General features: G+C 41.3%; 1 protein-coding gene across 1 annotated transcript in view; it reads right to left on the reverse strand.

The window, feature by feature from the left end:
* Window positions 1–18,746, reverse strand: part of SYNE2 (spectrin repeat containing, nuclear envelope 2) — a 178,648-nt gene that overhangs the window by 75,466 nt on the left and 84,436 nt on the right. Inside the window, exons 59-67 of the mRNA XM_010584145.1 lie at window positions 18,072–18,257; window positions 16,481–16,603; window positions 14,277–14,459; window positions 10,238–10,363; window positions 7,669–7,863; window positions 7,032–7,106; window positions 5,561–5,680; window positions 4,637–4,744; window positions 29–275 (exon numbers count right to left, since the gene is read on the reverse strand). Coding sequence (XP_010582447.1) covers window positions 29–275; window positions 4,637–4,744; window positions 5,561–5,680; window positions 7,032–7,106; window positions 7,669–7,863; window positions 10,238–10,363; window positions 14,277–14,459; window positions 16,481–16,603; window positions 18,072–18,257 — 1,363 coding nt within the window. The remainder of the gene's footprint in view (window positions 1–28; window positions 276–4,636; window positions 4,745–5,560; window positions 5,681–7,031; window positions 7,107–7,668; window positions 7,864–10,237; window positions 10,364–14,276; window positions 14,460–16,480; window positions 16,604–18,071; window positions 18,258–18,746) is intronic.

The raw sequence follows: 18,746 nt of genomic DNA on the forward strand, positions 1-18,746 counted from the left end.
CATGTTTGGATGGCAGCAGCAAACTGACCGCTCCATCTTACCTGGCAATCAGCAAGCTGCAGTTCCACCATCTGCTGCATTTTGGGGGTCTGGGGGTCTGAGCTCAAGGACATTTTAGTTTTGTCTAGCCATTGTTCCAGCTCGGCAACCTGGGCCTGGCACACCTGGAGGATCGTTTCCGGCTCAGGCCTACCGCCATCCACCACTTCCTCCAAATGTCCCGCTTTCACTTGAGAGCCCTGGGTGGCGTTGGGGACGGGAGACGGCTTGTTGCTCTGAAGAAAAGCACATGAAAGAAATGCGGTTATCTATCTGTTTTTTAGGTTTTTTTCCCCTCCCCTTACCAGTGGGAAATGTTTAACTTTCACACTCACAGAGCTCCGAAACCACTCTGCCACCGTGTTCCCAGATTAAAAAAAAAAAAAAAAAGAAGGAGAGAAAAAGAAAAAGGGAAACTCAGCAGCCAGGCGATCCGATCAGGGATCTGGTGTAACAGGTTACCAGGCAGTGATTTGCATTTGCACAGGTATACCTGAGCGCACAGGAAGTGGGATGACTCACCATTAACCAGTTCTCCCCTGAGGGGAGATGTTTTTCTGTGGGAGTTAGATGTAAAAGCAACGCAGTTTAAAGCTGCAAAGCAAGCTGTTGGGCAACACTTACAAGCTACTTGCATGTGTTCAGTCCCAACAGTCAAATATGCTTTTTTTGGGCTCTAGGTCACACAGAAAAAATGGTGTATGTCTTGTGTAATTCTTGTTATTTGCCCTCCTTATTGCACTTCCACAATAAGAAGTCCAAAGTGCTTGGTGTTATCAGCAGTTGCTTGGAAGGCTGTACAGGTCTGTATAATACCTCCACACATGCAAATACTGGCGGTTAGTAAGTAAATCAAGCACAACACCACAAGAACAAAACTACCTGTACACTCCCACGGCTCTAGAGCACACATTCAGGCAACTGAGATGGTCAGTGGTAGTGCACATGCTCCACGCTAAATGAGATTTGGCAGAAAATCAGAGAGCAAAAATGCATTGCTTCAGCTATCAATGCCTTACCTTAATCCCTACTGTTCTTGTTTGCCTCAGATAGTATGGGACAGTGCCATTAAACATAGAAAGTAAATCTGAGTATACAGATCCCTGAACAGTCTAAATATGTCCATTGAGGTGTATGTGACTGAAGTAATAAAAAAGTATCAGTTTACTTCAACCTCTACCTGGAATTTTGAGCTCTAGTTCTAAGCCTGGTTGTTTTAGTTCATTCATTTAAATAACAAAACATCACACATGCATAATACTGTGCATGACACCCTTTCACATGTATGTGTACATATGCATTTAGTTTACACTTATGGCATGCTCTGCCCCTCCCCAGCGAGACATCGTTACTGCAGTAAACTTTATCCCCTTCCTCTACAGAAATAGAAACTTAGATATATAGTCAAATTAACTGAATAAAATAAACTGGTGTCATCTCTTCAGGTGTTCATGCAGATATCATGTGTTTCTGTGCCAAGACTGAGATGGAGATGCCATGGAGTGGACAGTTACCATGGCTTAAGTCACGAAGAGTAGCATCATAGAATAGTTTGGGTTGGAAGGGACCTTTAAAGGTCATCTAGTTCAACCACCCCTGCAATGAGCAGGGAGGCCTGCATCAGGCCTCCTACAGCAACTACATCAGGTTGCTCAGAGCCCCATCCAAACTGACCTTGAATGTTTCCAGGGATGGGGCATCTACCACCTCTCTGGGCAACCCGTGCTAGTGTTTCACCACCCTCACTGTAAAAAATTTCTTCCTCGTACATAGTCTAAATCTACCCTCTTTTAGCTTAAAACCACTACCCCTTGTCCTATCGCAACAGACCCTGCTAAAAAGTCTGTCCCCATCTTTCTTATAAGCCCCCTTTAAGTGCTGGAAGGCTGCTATAAGGTCTCCCCGGAGTCTTCTCTTCTCCAGGCTGAACAAGCCCAACTCTCTCAGCCCGTCTTCATAGGAGAGGTGCTCCAGCCCTCTGGTCATCTTCATGGCCCTCCTCTGGACTTGCTCCAACAGGTCCATGTCCTTCTTATGTTGGGGGCCCCAGAGCTGAACGCAGTACTCCAGGTGGGGTCTCACCAGAGCAGAGTAGAGGGGCAGAATCCCCTCCCTTGACCTGCTGGCCATGCTTCTTTTGATGCAGCCCAGGATACAGCTGGGCTGTTGGCTGTGTCACCTTCTCAGAGGAATACACCTCAATTCCTTTGAGGTATTTCACCAGTGTCTCCCTCTTGGCTCCTGCTACCTCAGGATCCCCTGGCTCATCTACGTAAGACCTCAAGTGTGCTCCAGTGTACCCAGCACATCTCAGAGCAACAGGCTGAGGGCCCTCACTAGCACCCCATCTACCTAACCTTGGCACGTCATGCCACAGCTTGTCACAGGCAAGCCTGATACTATCACCCTCTCCCTTCAAGTCCAGTTTAAAGCTCTGTCAGTAAGCCCTGCTAGCTCATGAGCAAAGAACCTCTTCCCCCTTTGAGAAAGTTGAATCCCATCTGCCACCAGCAGGCCTGGTGCCACATAAACCATCTCATTATCAAAAAAACCAAAAATGTGGTGGTGACACCAGGCATGGAGCCATGTATTAATAGACTGGGTCCGTCTGTTTCTTCAAATGTCAGTGTCCGCAACTGGAAGGAGGAAAAATAACCTCTGCTCCAGATTCCCTTACCAACCATCCCAAGGCCCTGAAGTCTCTTCTGATTGCCCTTTGACTACATGTTGCAGCTTCATCACAACCCACATGTTAGAGCAATGATGGGTAGCAATTTGAGGGCCAGGCTAGGAAGTTTCCTAGTGATGTCCTCAACGCAGGCTCCAGGAATGCAGCAGACTTCCCCAAGAGGAGGACCTGTCTGGCATATTGGGCCTCTGTTCCCCTCAGAAGGGAGTCACCTACAACTATAACCTGTCTTTTCTTCCTCATCCAGTAATTCAAATGTTTTTCTGAATCCTAAATTGTGTTTTAGGCTGCTATAACTGAATTTGGAAGCAGGTATGTTTGCATGGGAGTGACAACATGCCAAGAGGAGGAAACAGTATCATCTAGTAATCACTAAAATAGGAGGAATTATTTAATTTTAGCATGCAGTTAAGCTCTAAATGGAGAAAATATAATTGACTTCATAAATCTCTACTCATACACACATCTCTAGCAAAACCAAATAGAGTTACCATTTATGAAAAGAAATGTCTTCCTGTCTCCAAATAGTAATTGATCTTGTAAATAAATCATTTAACAACAACAACAAAATCACTCCCTATGTGTAGCATATGGAAATGTCACAGTGTAGCAAAAAACTGAAGTAGAAAAGATGTTGCAAGCAAAAAAGCTGTCTGGTATGGTTTGAGGAAAGATGACCTTCTCTAAGAAACCTGTCTACTTGAGCAGCGAAGGCAGGACCCTGGCTCACAGCCTGTCAGCACGCTCTCCACAGACCACAGAGCCGCTGTGTCTGGCTCAAGAAACTGCTCCACTGAACTTCTGTATTGCTGGGTCCCACGGGCTGCGAGTGCCCTCAAAGGCAAGATGCTGACAAAACACAGTGGCGGCACACAGAGGTGCCAGGAGGGCATATGTTGTATGTTGTCTTGTAAGGCTCCTGGAAACCCAAAACGTTCAGATGGAGGTTAAGTCTCCTCAATACAGGTGTCTAAATTCCCATTATCCTCAGTGGAGATTTACTCAGTGCAGCCAGGGGTTCAGCTCAGCCTAACACAGACAAGTAGTGTGAGGTCAGCTCAACCACTCACTGTGCTCAGGTACTGCAGTGACTACATCTTCTGCAGCTGCCAAGGGAGCTTAGACATGTTCTGCACATGCAGAGAACAGCATCACAGTGTAGCAGAGAGAAAAAACACAGAGATCCTGCATACAATTACATCATACATAATACACTCACAGGAGGCTATATCAATACAGAATATATTGTGCTGCTAGCTGGGTTTTAATAGTTTGCTGTGGTTTTTTAACTATAAATTAAAGGTTAAGCATGATGGAAGAAGTCAGGGGGAATGGCAAAGTGACCTGGGGGCCTGCTCCTGCCTCAGGCAATAACAGATTCTGTCGTATTCCATGCTCTAAACCCAGGAAGAGCTGAGACTGCTCCGCTACCGGTCTGCTCCTCCTGGCCTTCCTGGAGCATTCAAGTCTGTCTCCATACACCCTTTTGCCGCCCACTCCTCCCTTAGCCTATGCATGCCTTCCACAAAGCAGCAACATATGGGAGTCTCAATCTCCTTAATTTCTGCTTCAACTGCCATGTAAAAATCCCATAGTTGATGTATGTTTACATCACTTGAACCCCTCCATTCATGCCTGTATGAATGCCAGCGATTTACTTCCTGAAAATACTCCATTTTGTTCCCTAGTAAACTGCTTTTTCAAGGAGGAAATCAAAATATATTTATTATCACCCAAAGCAGCAATATCAAGAGGCCCACAAAGGGTTGTAGGTATCCTACCACATCATAAATACTGCAACAAACTCCAGTAGCATAACCAGAATGAAACAGGGCCTCTGCCCAATAGGTAGGTTATACGAGCTCAGAAGGTCACCTTGTTCAGCCTACTTCAGGCCTTCAAACTCACCATAGCCTGACTGCCATCACCTGTGCCAGGGCCTTCAGTGTTCTGCAAAGTTTGCATAGATGTTTCCTCACCAAGTTTACTGTGTGATTCCATTATCTCATCAGCACCCTGTAGAGAGAGAGGGGCAACAGTGGAAGTACTTGTATTATTTGTGTAGATGTGTACTAGTATAGATGTGTAGTAATGTAGATGTGGCACTTAGGGACATGGTTTAGTGGTGGACTTGGTAGCCTTAGGTTTACAGTTGGACTCAATGATTCTAAAGATCTTTTCCAACCTAAATGATTCTATGATTATTGACTTGTTGTGCTAGAAAAGCCTCAAAAGGCAGCAGCTGCTCAACCTATGGTGGTCCTGGCCCAAAAGTATTCACTGAGAGAAGTTCTCTTATGCCTGTAACATTGATATACAGAAACAAACAATTGCAGCTATCACAACCTTATTGAGACACCATGAAGAACAGAGCAGAATGCCACCAAAATTGTAGCCAATTGGGTGTCTTAGATGCTGATCTACTCATGTACAAAGAGAACCTCTTCCACAAATCATCCTCCCAACAAAATGCACATTTTGCAGCCTTTCCAGGAATTAGTGAAACAAATTGCTGCTACCAAATGTGCATTTCTATCTTCGGGGTTTTTGTCAGGCTAGAAGAAATTGATAAAGAATCACAGAATCATTTAGGTTGGAAAAGATACTTAAGGTCATTGAGTCCAACTAAGATGTGCAACAGGAAAAGAGATTTTAAATGGAAGGATTTAGTGTGGTATGGAAGATGGAGGCTCTGAATAAGGCCATGACGTCCTGCATTTCTACAGTTCTCTTGCTTTCCATTTCCAGACTTCAGCAATACCTAGGACTTGTGCAGACCTTTTCCATAAAGATGAGTTCCCATCCCCGTGGAGATAAACCCGAGTGCATTACCTGAACGATGCCATCCGACAAGGTACCAGAAGACCAGGAGGCTGCACTGTCTTCCTTGTGCCTTTCATCATCTTTATCTGAAGGCCAAAAGCTTGCATCTTTCTCTGTGGCTGTACTTCCCTTTGAAAGCAGTAACAGCTCAACATTAGCTTGTGAACAGGAAACTCAAATATTCCTTCAGGCAATGTAAATTACCTTTAATAACACTTTGCTCTGTTTCTGCCTTGTTTATCTATCTTTATTGTGCTTCCCAAATCCCACCGCTTCCCTTGCTTTATAGCTCTGCTGCAAGATGAATGGCAGCTGGATGACACTGATAGTTTTCTCTAGATACCTCAGAGTATCCTCATTTTTTTCACACTATTTAAAAAACATAAAAACCCAAGAAACCATCTTTCTCCTGTCCTGTCCCCTAAAAAGTCCTGTATGTAAAGAAAACTGCACCAATGAAGGTGCAGAATCAGAAACCTTGAAACTGAAGTGTTTGGATCAGAGTAGTAAGACACCATTTCTATCCAAGCTGTTTGGACTTCTTCGCACTATCTAGCCATGGAGTTTCATCCTTGCCTAGCCTAAAGTAACCCCTCTAAAACTCATCACCTCTTTGCCACATTTCCTTTTGATTCTTGTTGCAAGGGTGTAGCAAAAGGCTAATTAATATCCATAGTGAGGACTTCAGAGAAACGGAGATTCTTCAAAACTTGGTTGAGGCCACGGTCCCTCCCAGGAGATGCAGGTGACAATAGCTGGTCACTACCAGCCTAGGCAGCCTGTGAACTGCTGTGCAAGAGGGGAGCTAGGCTACAAGCTTGCCAGCACTTCTACACACTCCTGATTTCATTCAAATACATCTCGTTTAGTCCCTAAGGTGCAGGAAAGCGTGCAGAAAGTTTCATGGAATTTTTTTTCTTTTTTTCCAAAAGCTATTATCATGAAACTTTACTCCCAGCTTTGCTCCTCTGCAATTCACCTGGGCATTCAGACTCCCCAGATTCAGAGCAACCTGTTGAGCAGTGTCCCCCAGTTTGTCCCATTCTCCCAGAAATCTCTCTTAACTTCATTCCCTATAGTCTGATCATGCCCTTTTTTTTCTTAAGCTCAAACATACAAATCACTTTGGTTGTTTTTTTTTTTTAAGTTTTAGCACTTCAGAGGCTGTCTAATTCTGTCTGAACCCCACCTCCACATATAAACATTGGTATTTAAGCCCATATTTTGGCACTAACACTTCCATAAAGGAGGTATTACTGTATAAGCAATCCCACCAAAAGCAGGATCACACATCATAGAATTGGTATTGTAATATTGGTAGGCTGGCTTGAGTGCAATTTCTTAGTATCCTGGAGTGATAGCAGATGTTTCAATTTGTTCTGAAGTATTTTGGATTTACACATTTTTCAGCACTTGTTCTGTACCAAGATCTTGTATCTTACATATACAGCTGTATATATAAGATATATACTGAACTCACCTTGCTGTGGAAAGAACAGTCTTCTGATTCTTCATCTAAGGAAGGTAGAAAGGACATCATTCCTCTTTTTTTCAACTATAAAAATACACAGAAAGAGACAGCCCAATTATTCATGACAAGAACAGTAAAAGCCTCTTCTCTCCTGCCTGTAAACCAAAAGAAAGTTACCACTTGGGGTCCACTTTTGGAGAAGCACTGAATATCTGCCACCCTACATTAAAGTAACTGAAAGCTGCAGGTACTAAGCACCTCTGAAAACTGGGACTTTTCTCTATGCTGTAATGTTTCAACATCACAGCTATAATTGGGACAAATTTAATTTTGCTCCATGAAAACAATTTACCAAAAATCCCAGAACAACTGATTATCAACAAAGCTACACATCAAGCATTTTGCTATTGATTGCTTGATGCAAGCTTCTTGTTGGATCTGCTCATGCTAAAAAATAATCAGAGGCACACCTCTCTCCCAACTCAGTCCTGGGACCATTCAGAAACACAAAGGGGAGGAGAATTAGTATTGATTCACAGCTGCAGGGGTGCTCCTCTTTCACATGCCACTCCTCCTGGAAGAAGAAGGGTTATTTACCTTCCCTCTTCAGCTCTTGTGAGTGATTACAACGTGGTGCTCCACTTACCTGCTGACCAGAAACATCAGTCCCAATCAAGTCACTTTGTGCTAATCCAGAGGCTGTGGGTTCATCTCCTGATTCAGGCACTTCCTGCTGTAAGTGCTGGTGAAGCTCAGACATTGAATTCTTCATCCCGGTAAGGATATCTTCCTTTCTTTGGCACAGCTTTATAATTTCTTCTTTTACAGCTTCCATTTCTCCCTAAGGAGCAACAACATCTGTAAGCATCCGGTTTTTTACTTAACCAAAGAGTAACGTAACAGATGATACCAGTGATGCATCTTACTGGGACTGGGGCTATTTCCCCTTTTTCCTTTTTCCGGGCATAGGGACAGTTCCCCATTGTCACTGCAGGACATGTACAGATATATGCAAAACAGCAGCAACAGATTCAGCTCAGGACAGCACTTGCCACCTGTAATGCAGAAGTTGGTAGTCTGGAAGGAAATGTGAAAGGCTGGATAACTAATTCTAACTAGGTCCTGCATAGCCATGAGAATATGAGTTTCCTTCAGGACAGAGGGAATGCAGCTGGGTTGCATTACTTTGTGTGTCAGAGCAGGTGATGTTACTTCCAACTACCTTCTCTGGAAACCTGACACAAAACACTTGGGATAGCCTTGTTGAGGGCAAAGACAGCAGTAAGGGTAGCTCAGGGTTGAGTTGTCTTTGCTGAAGCTGGCCTAAAAGAAGGAAACAAACCATTTGCTGGGTTTTAGTGACAAAACTATCCCATGTCTTTGAATGTTATATTGGGAGCAGTAGTCCCCAACAAAATAGAAGGAAAACACTTAAAGTTCTGCAGGGATTAAACAATAACACAAGTAACTCTCCACTAACAAAGGGGGAAATAAATCTATCCTGGTCTCCTCCCTGGCCATGACTATTGCTCTAGCTGGTGTTCTGCCCTTAGAGCTTTCTGCTAGGGCCTTTCCTTACCACCCAGTGTCCAGGTGAGCAAAGAAAGCACAACAAATAATAGAGTAGGACAGGGCAAGGAATAAAATGCCCCACTCCCTTCATTACTGAAAGTGCTAAAGCTCTTTGAAGCATTGTTTCTTGCTCAGAAAACTGAAACATGGTTAAGAATCCCATTGCACCCTGGGATCAGTCCATCAGAGCAAGCTTTGATACTAGGTTTGAAATAATTTCACACCATGCTCTATCATGGTGTAAATAATGCTATGCAAGTGATAATCCATGAGAGCTGAAAGCAGTAAGACTGCTGGTTCTGTCTCGACTACAGCTTCTTCCATTAATAACGCTAGTGTGGCTGCGTGACAGAGAATGTGGAGGCAGGGACCCCAGCAAATTTTCAAAGGACATAGGAACTCTGCTCAGACAAGGATGTTTTTTCCTTTTGTACACTCATGAGGTAAAATCTTCCACAGGTAGAGGCAAGAAAAGGTCTTTGGAATGAAGGAACAGCCATCTATGATAATTTGGCATATTTTTATAAATGTCCACTAAGAACAGTATTTCTATTTGTTTCATTGCAGGAGGAGACTTTACAGCATACATTTACCAGCTACTGCTTTGCAATCTTAACTAGCCAAAAACCTCAGAAACCAAATCTTTATTAATATCACTTCTTCATCTGAAGCCCCTCCATAAGATAGGCAATTCCATTGCCCACTTCTATTCATGAAATGTTACAATTGTGAAACAGTTTTTTTTCTAAAACAAGAGCTATTGAACAGAAAGTCCTATACTCAAAGACAAAAACAAGTAAGAATCAGGAAATGAGTCATGCTTATTACTAGCATCAAGCCTCCAACATCCAACCACCTGAAAGCAGAGCAGCTATGTACTTAGGAGCCTACTGAGTAATTATAGTTATTAGGCAAGTACAATGTATGTGTATTAACTTTATTGTGACTGACTGCAAAAAGCTGAGCATTTCAGAGGCACTTTATAAATAGTTATTACACTTAATTAGTAATTTCCTGACTTCTGCAATGCTGTCCTTAAAACGCACGTTATTTTTGCATTAAATAATCAATTATTCCACTACAGAAAGCAGCCAACTGCAGGGAGAAAAGCAATACATGTTTATCAGTTGATGAAAACAGTGTGGCGGTGAGGATAAGGAAAGGAGTATAGAGAATCTAACCCTAACCAGAATCACCAAAAGTACCATTGCACAGTCAGTGATCAGAAATGGACTCAGTTCTCTCCTTATGCACTATCCCAAGCTGCTACCTCAGCAACATTAGCAGGATGCTGAGCACAGGCAAGCTATCAGTGCTGCATATTGTTTCACCAAAACAGCTGTCAGCTGTCATGAAAACAGCACTCTAAATTTTCCTTAGAAGTTGATATAGGTACAAATGACACATCAAAATCAATAAGGAGTGTATTATCAAAGATATACCCAACTTGCAAACTAATATTAATTGTAATATCTCTCGGTATACGTCAACTTATGTATGGGTAGTCACGTTATGGCATTCAATTGCTTGCTTGACTGTGGCGGGGAGGGAAGCGCACTGCTATTTCTCAGTGCTCTACATCGTCGTAATTAGTGTTAGTCAGGACAAGTAACAGACATGAGGGGGGAAACAATGAAACCCACCTCTGGACAACGAGTCTTCTGAGCCAGTGGCTGATCTTCATGGGATATTTCAACCAAGTGGTTCTTTAAGAATTGTTTCAATTTTTCAATTTCTTGCTCACATTCTGCTGTTTTCTTTACAGCTTCCTGTGAAATGGTAATCCTCATAAATAATTCTGAATTATATAGTACAGAAACAAACTAGTCAGTAATGCAACAAATATGTATTGAAGAGTACTGAAGCCTCCTTTGCATCTGTAGTTATGTGTAAAAGAAACTCCGTTCTGCTAACTTTGCACGACCCTATCCTCACTAAGTTTATTATTCACTTGCTAAAGACAAACAAACTGCTCTATCTATAAGTCAAAGTATGGTGGAGTATTCTGACTAGGAGCACATCTTTGCTTACTCCAGAGTAGAGCTCTGAATTTGGCTATAAAATGCAAACGGAGCAAATTTAATCACATTCACTACAATTTAGAACAGGTTGGAAAAAAAAAATAAAAAAAGAGAAATTACAGGGTTTCGTATCAAATTAGAAAGCCTACCTGATTTTTATTGGTGCTCAGGTCTTTACTGCCAGCTAGTTCTGCACTGACCAAAAATGAACTGTGCTGTACACCAGGCAGACACTGCAGCTCAGAGGATAAGCCAACCACAGTATCTGACAATTTGAATACTTGCTATAAAAATGATAAGTATTTCCACTTTGTGTGAGCTTCCTCTTCTTACATGGCTTATAAGAAAGCATATTATATGTTATAAACAGGCAAATTCACTCTTACTCATTTGACAGTGACAGCAAAATCTCATCAAGCCCCATGCTTTACTGTTCGTGCAGAAATTGGCAATCTCCCCACATACATTGCTCATGTTTGTCAGCCACAGCCTGTCACAATGTCTCAGGTAATTAAGAAATTGTTACATCTACAAATCGGATATTTTGTGAAAACATTTAATTTGTGGAACATTTAGTGCCTCTGTGTTTCCTGAACCATGGGCTGAGAACCAAAGTATATCTAAGGACTATTCCTCAGGTGTCTGCAAAAGGTAATGAAGAAAATGCAGCCTACTGTCAACAGGCTTGAACTTAGTCTGCTGATAGCAGCACCTGAACTGCCTGACAGGTTGAAAAATCTCTCTGCAATGCATGCACAGACTCTGCCTTTCAGAGCAGAGTCTCTCCTCTTATGAACAGTGACAGTGCCATTTCTTCAGTCACTTCACTGTAGCACTCCCTCTCAATAAAACACAAACTAGTAAGGTTCTAAATGATTTTTTTTTTGTACTTTCAGGTTTTAAAAGGAAGAAAAAACTATCTTCCCCACTTGGGGAAAAAAAAAAAAGCCAAATTGGAGAGGAAGATATTTAGTTGTGGCCTATAATCTTAATGCCATAGCTAGAATGGCAAAGAATCAGAGGAGGGGAAAAACAGTTGGGTCTTCTCCTGCTCAGTTTTAATGAGAAACTAAAAGTCCTTCTAAAAGAGAGATTGTCTTACCCATACCTTCATTTCCACATGAATAGGACTGTTTAGTAATAGGTAAAATGCGTACTACCTCAAATTTCCTTGATTAACTACAGAATATGAATATTTTGTATATAGACTCTAATGTCTTCTGTCACAGGCCAATATGTGAATATAGCCACTTGCCTGAAGATAACTCATCTGTTCCCTGCCTTCCACTGAGGGGCAAAAAATTTTATTTTATGCTTTTCCTAGTATAACATAAATTATGTCATATATGTGGGACTGAATCTCTTCCTAGAAGTGTTGCCTCTCTTTTGAGTTATTTCGTGTTTAAAATTTGCTCCTTACTTTTCATACTGTGGTAATATTAGAAGATGTTCCCATGGAAAAGGCCCACCTGCCCATAGTGTACATGCAGGCAGGCACTGTATTTGTTACAGAAGAGCTTACTGAAAATGAGCACAGTAAATCATTAAATATGCAAATACTGCCACTCTCATGCACAGAAAACCTGTAGAAGCAGCTGCAGCTTCCAGCTCTTCTTCCGGGTGACATTATTTAGGTAGCGATAGGTGTGGTACTTGGCAGGCCATAATAAAAAAAGAGGGCAACATTCAACACAGATCTAAGTCACTTAACATCCTGCCCCAAAGCATTTACACTACCTATTACAGGTTTTGTTTCTGTTATGCTTTCTCAGGTGTTACACTGCAACTTAATTATACAAAAGTTACTAGTGCAATATCCTGTTGCATCATAGATAGAAAGATATGGGCAAACACTAAAATTTCAAAACTAATCCTCAGGAAAAAAATAACTATGTATGTATTTGTACAGGAAGTTTGCTTCCCATTTGCTTTCCTCTCTATCAGGATACTTACTACCTTTCTAATGCAGCACTCAAAATGCCATCCTTTAATAGCTTTATCCTTTGTTATGTCTTAGCTGGTGCTAGACTTGTATTGTAGTACTTCTGCTTTCAACCCATTCAACAGGACTGGAAAATCTTTTTTGCACAGTTTGATATCCTAGCTGCCAAGAATTGCAATTTTTCCAATCTGTTTTCTCACAAAGAAATTTCACTCAGCTACAGATTGTTGGATGCCTGTAAGATAAAGGCAAATGGTGAGTAAAAAAGGTTACAGCTGTTTCAAAAAGGAGAATAATCTAAACCTTGACCTAATACTCCACATAAACTGGTTAGAAGCCTCATGATAACACTTTATAATTGCAAAGCACCCTGTTCCTGATGGTTTTAAAGTGTTTTCAGTAACTCTCTGAAAAAGGTACGTTTTACCACATCCATCTTTCAGACATAAGAAATTTCATGGCCTAAAAAAAAAAAAAAAAAAAAAAAAAAAAAAGATTGTAGGGATCATAGAGATCTCGCATGGTCATTGCTTTTTTCCAAACTCCAAGCAGGCATTAGTCATGTAGCATGTTTGAGTTTTCATTTGGTATGGTGCTCTTAATTTCACAAACTGAAAATCGAAGATGGAGATTAACATTTTACCTTTGACTTGTGTGTGCCTGGCCTCCGAAATGCCCAGTAATAAGTTATGTGTTTTAAAGCACTCTGCTTTACTTTAACAGGTTTGGAAAACCAAATCAGCAAAGATATCGTATCATTTTTCTAGGTGCTGCTATCATCCTGCCAAGAAATGGATGGGTCACATGAGAATTTTCATACATCTGCTAACATGGGAACATACATAACCGAACTCCAGATTGCCTCCAAGTATATCTACCCTGGGCAATGGAGCGTGATGCAGGTATCCCTGAATTAAAACCTTCCTGAGCTGGTGCAAACACATTGCTCAGTGAAGTGCTGCAGAGATACCACTTCAGGTTTGGAGCCAGCATAGCTGTTTCGTAACTCATACTGCCCATGAGTTAACGCTCATTGACCCTGCTGGCACTGCCTTCTCCTACAGCCGTGTGTCACAGTGATGCTGTTATATCACTTCTGTTTCCAAACCTGGTCTGGCCAACAGCATCTCCAAGCCCCCTGTCACATGTTCACTTATGCAGACACATCCTTGCATGGGGCCTTCTGAGGGCAGGAGTTGGCCTGCCTCAAAACAATGAATTAACCAAGCGACAGTGGTAGAAAATGGTCACTTTCCTGGCTCATTGATTTGGGAAGATCATCTCTATTAAAAGACTTTCTGCTGACAGCAGTTTCTATCTAATGTCTGTCAACAAGAATTTCCATGTTCAAGGTAAGTTTAACGACTTGAATGTTGCAGATGTAAGCACCTGCATATAACACTGGACTTCAATCATCAGTTGTGCAAACCCAGGTCATAAGACACTTGGGCCTTCATTTCTTCTACAATATGCTAAAACACATGGTGTCGATTGTGACTGAATTGGAAAACTGAAATGAATTTCAGTACTGTCCAGTGTGCCTTATTGTAGTATCAAATTACACAGAAAAAAAAAACAGAACAAAAAAATCCTCAAGCCATTACATAGAAGATGAAGTAGGTGTACTATATGCCTGTAAAAACAATATTGTCTAGTGATCAAATTATTATAAAATAAAGGTGGTTTAGGTGACAGCAAAAAAAACCCAAAATCAATTACCTCCAGTAGGTCATTTTGTTCCTTAGTAATTTTTTCTAATTTCTTCAATTCTCTCAAGAGTTGTCTTGCTCTTTGGAAGACTGAGAAAGGTTGTATTTTCACCCCTGGTAGCTGAAGTGCTTCCTCGTAGGACTGTATATGAACAATGGTCTTCTCCATGGGACCAACATGGTCAAGTATTACCTATTAGGATACAGGATAGATGATGGATGTGATACTGAGTTGGAAAAAATCAACACTGAAAATTTATACTACTGTCATGATGTGCAAAAGTTCTCTTTGGTAAGCTTCCTGTTTAAGCAAGAATATCTTAATCTTGGAACAATTAAGTGAAAATCCGTGGTGAGGTTGTCTAAAGCAAGACGAAGATTTACATTTACAAAGCATTTACAATTCTGCTTTTTCTGCATACACATACATGAAGTTCGCACAGTGACAAAAAAAGGGTCACATTCAGATTAGTTACTATTTACTAAGCATGTAATTTCAAAGTAGCACATCTTTGGCAGCAAAGACAGTTAAAAAGCTGGTGCAAATCCTTTGATGTCACTCTAGCCATCTCCGTTTTTTCTTTTTTTGTGCTGCAAACCCACCACAAAATGTCCTATGTTAAAGCTAGTCATTTTATTATGGTCCTATAAACAGTCTTATCAACGTAGCTGACGTGATGAACCTGGATGGAAGCCAGGAGAAACCTCTGAAGATGCCTTTCCTGTCAAAGACAGCATTTCGTATCACAACACCCCAAGCGGATGCACAGTTTACAATCACCTTTATCAGTTTTGGATGAACAGAAATGTGCAGTTTCATACCACAATATATGTTTTATGGAAGACTCAGTGATCAGTTTAGGAAAGACAGAATGGCAATACCAACTCACAACTTCTTGGTTCTAAAGAAACATGAAATCCTATTGAGATATCATTCAGCTGGGAACTTCAGAAGAAAAAAAAAATATGAGTACAAACCACCTACGGGCCTTTTAATTACAAATATTTTTGTTAAATCCCCTTTCAAGAAGATTTCATTTTAAAAGGCCCCAACTGGAATAGAGATGCTTATTCTCTCATTTGTAAGCAGCCTGTATCAGGAATTTTTTGCTATTAGCGTACTACCCAGGCTTCAATTTAAAATAAGGAAGTAGGTGAACATCATTTTCCAGAATAAATATTACTGTAGTTTTTTCCATATAATGTAGCCATTACAAAATCATTCTCTGGATAACAAAGCTATGAGAGATATGATGACATTTTTATCCCTCCCCTGAAACTGAACCCATGCTTTCTGCATTTCAGTCAGCTAACAATGTGGACTGTATGTGGTATAAGAGAAAAGATACCATAATGCTTTGCTTTACTTCACTCAAGCAGAGAAAGGAAAACCATCTGGCCAAGGTATCTTTGCAGTGAAGTCCCTGTATGATGAAATGGTTTTATGGCAAGTCACTCCAGCCTATGTTTCCAGAAACACCTGCTAAATTTTGCCTCCATTTTTGGAAAAACAGGTCCTGATTTTCAGACTACTTACTGTTTGATGCTAAGCAGAGTGATGTGCAGCAAGTGTCTCTAAAAGTCAGGCCATAAACTTTCCATAAATGGAGACAGTCAAATATAGTAGGTATGTCTGACAACACATAAATTATGTACTTGAGTTCTCTATGGGCATGTTCTCAATAGTGCTTTAATTTCAAATGTTTTTGTTCAAACCATGACTGTGCTTCTTGAAGGGATCTCCCAACAGTCTCACCTTAGGTTTACATTGAGCAGTTGTCTTGGACCATGCAAACTGGATTCCTTTCAAATAAAACTAAAGCATAAGTTACTCTCCAGAAGAGCCTCTGAAGACACCCAGCCACTAATGGATATCCATTCTACAGGATCAGTCCAAAGTAAGCCCCGAGGACACATACAACACAGGTATCGGGTCCTCTGCACCAACTGTTTTACCTTACCGATGTGCTCCTCTTGAATTGCACTACTTGCTACTGTAGAAACATGTGGCCAAAATCATGACTGAAATAATATTTTCACTCTTTGATTTGAGAGTTAGAATTTGTGTGATACTAACATTTCAAAGTCATATACTGAAAACTTGTTCATGGTAGTTTGCCGTCACAAAACAGCCTTATGCTTGTGAAAGCTTATTTATGCTAACTTATCCATAAATATATAGGGGAAAAAACCTATATAGGAGTTTTCACAGACCTGTCCATGTTTAAGTTGGTCTTGAGGAGAAAATTCTAACAGATCTTCTGATGACAGGATTGTCTTCATTTTGGCAATGTCCTTCTCAAACGTTTTCACATGAGATTCAATGGCATCCAATTCCTAGATTTTGGGAACAAAGAGAATATTCGTAGATAGTACAAATACCAAAGCCAGCTTGCATTTCTGCCTTTCACTTAAATTTAAAAAGAAATACTGAAAACCAAGTGCAGCATATGCAGGATATGTTAATGGTTGCTACTAATCAAAAGGCTCATTATTACAAATTATGCATCATCCTAACTTCTGGAGGAATTAGGTATCTAAGATCACCCTGAATACAGAATTGAAATAGCCTTGAAAAGTCACATTATAAATGACCAGTAGTGAGAAGACACTTTTCCACTGGTGATAGTCATCAGCATAGGAAACTGGTGTAATTACACTGTTGCAGCTTCCTATATGAAGAGTCTTAGGTCAGATGGAAAATGGATCCACATACAGTACAGCTGCTTGTGAACTCTCATGGAGACAGAGTCACAGAATATATTGGGTTGGAAGGGACCTTGGGAGGTCTCTGGTACCTGTCAGAGCAGGTCGTTTAGGGCCTGATCCTGTTGAGATTTGGGTATCTCCTGGAATCAGGATTTTACCCCCACTTTGGGCCCCTGATCTAGTGTTTGACCAATCTCAATGCAAAAACAATCCTTCCTAATATGTAGATGGAACTTCCTTTGTTATCATTTGGGTCTGTTACTGCTCATCTTCTCTCTGCACACCCCAAGAAGAGTCTGGTTCTAACTTGTCTATAGTCTCCCATTATGTAGCAGCAGACATCAGTAATACCCCCACCCCCAAGCTGTCTATTCTCCAAGCTGAACTGACCCAGGTTTCCCAGCCTTTCCCCCTACATCCTGTGCTACAGGTCCCAGCCACCTTGGTGGACTCACTCCAGGTATGTCTATGTCTTTCTTACACTGGGAAACCTAAACCTGAGCACAGCACCCACATATGATCTCACAGGTGCCAAAAAGAAAGATCGCTCTCATAGACCTCTTGGCTACACTCTTGCTTAGGCAGCGCAGGATGCTGTTGGCCTTCTTGTTGCAAGATCATGCTGCTGTGTCATGATCAACTTCTTGTCCACCAGAACCACTGGCCATTTTGGCAAAGCTGCTTTCCAGCTGACTGGCCCCCAGCCTTTACTGGTATTTGGACACGTTCCCTCCTGGGTGCAGGATTTTGCATTTGCCTCTGTTGAACTTCATGAAGTTCCTGTCAGCCTGTTTCTCCAGCCTGTCCAAGTGCCTCTGAATTGGAGCCCTACCCTCCAGCAAGATAAGCCCTTTTAATTTGGCAGTCAACAAGTCCTGCCTTTCTCCTCCTAAACAAGGAATTTCATTGACACTCCTAAAGTTTACAGCTTAATTAGATACCAAACACCTTCTGATGGTTTGTTTCCAAACAATTTCCTCACTTGGCACACCTACTAAAACCAGCACACCTTTTTTCTATGCAGGCAATGTAAGCTGTATTTCATAACATATGATGAAGCTCTGATAAAAGGCACTTATAGATCACCCAAACTTACATCAGCCACATGCTGGATCTGTGGAAGAATCTCTGCTATCTCATGCTGTAAAGTTGCTACTTGATCATCTACTTCATTTAGCTGTTGCATTACAGTGTCTGTTTGAAAGACTGGTGTTAGCTCTTCCAGCTCCAAGTAAACACTGCGTAGAAGATTTTGCTTTTGCTCTGAGTCTTCCAAAGCCATCTGGAGACAAAATAAGAGCTTAGTTTGATCCACCAATGCTGAACATGAAAGTTTCACAGAGGTTAGGACCAGAAGGAATCAGTTTTAATTTCCTGCATGTCATTATCCATTGCATATATTCCCAAAAGCTTAGTTCAGACTAAAACACTTCACTCCTAAAGGAGCTGAACTGCTGTATCCTGCAGGCAGAAAACTGAGGGACTGATGCCATAATTTTAAGGTAATCAATTAGATAAAATAAGTCTACGTGAGGATGACAAAAGGCACAAAGAGGAAGATTTAAAACTTAGAGAGAGGTCCCACCCCCAAAAAAAGAAAAGTATGAGATCCTGGAGAAGATCCCTCTCCAGCTCCTGTGCCATGGTCAGGCTGAGCCCAACTACATAAACAAGACGTGTCAGCCAGACACCTGAAGAGGGTTTTCTGCATACCACCCTGCAGGCAGCAGATGTAACAAAATGCTCCAGTTGTGCATGATGGGAAGAATTT

This window comes from Haliaeetus leucocephalus, unplaced genomic scaffold (genome assembly GCF_000737465.1).
Source record: "Haliaeetus leucocephalus isolate CR32 unplaced genomic scaffold, Haliaeetus_leucocephalus-4.0 Scaffold944, whole genome shotgun sequence".
Taxonomy (NCBI): Eukaryota; Metazoa; Chordata; class Aves; order Accipitriformes; family Accipitridae; genus Haliaeetus; species Haliaeetus leucocephalus.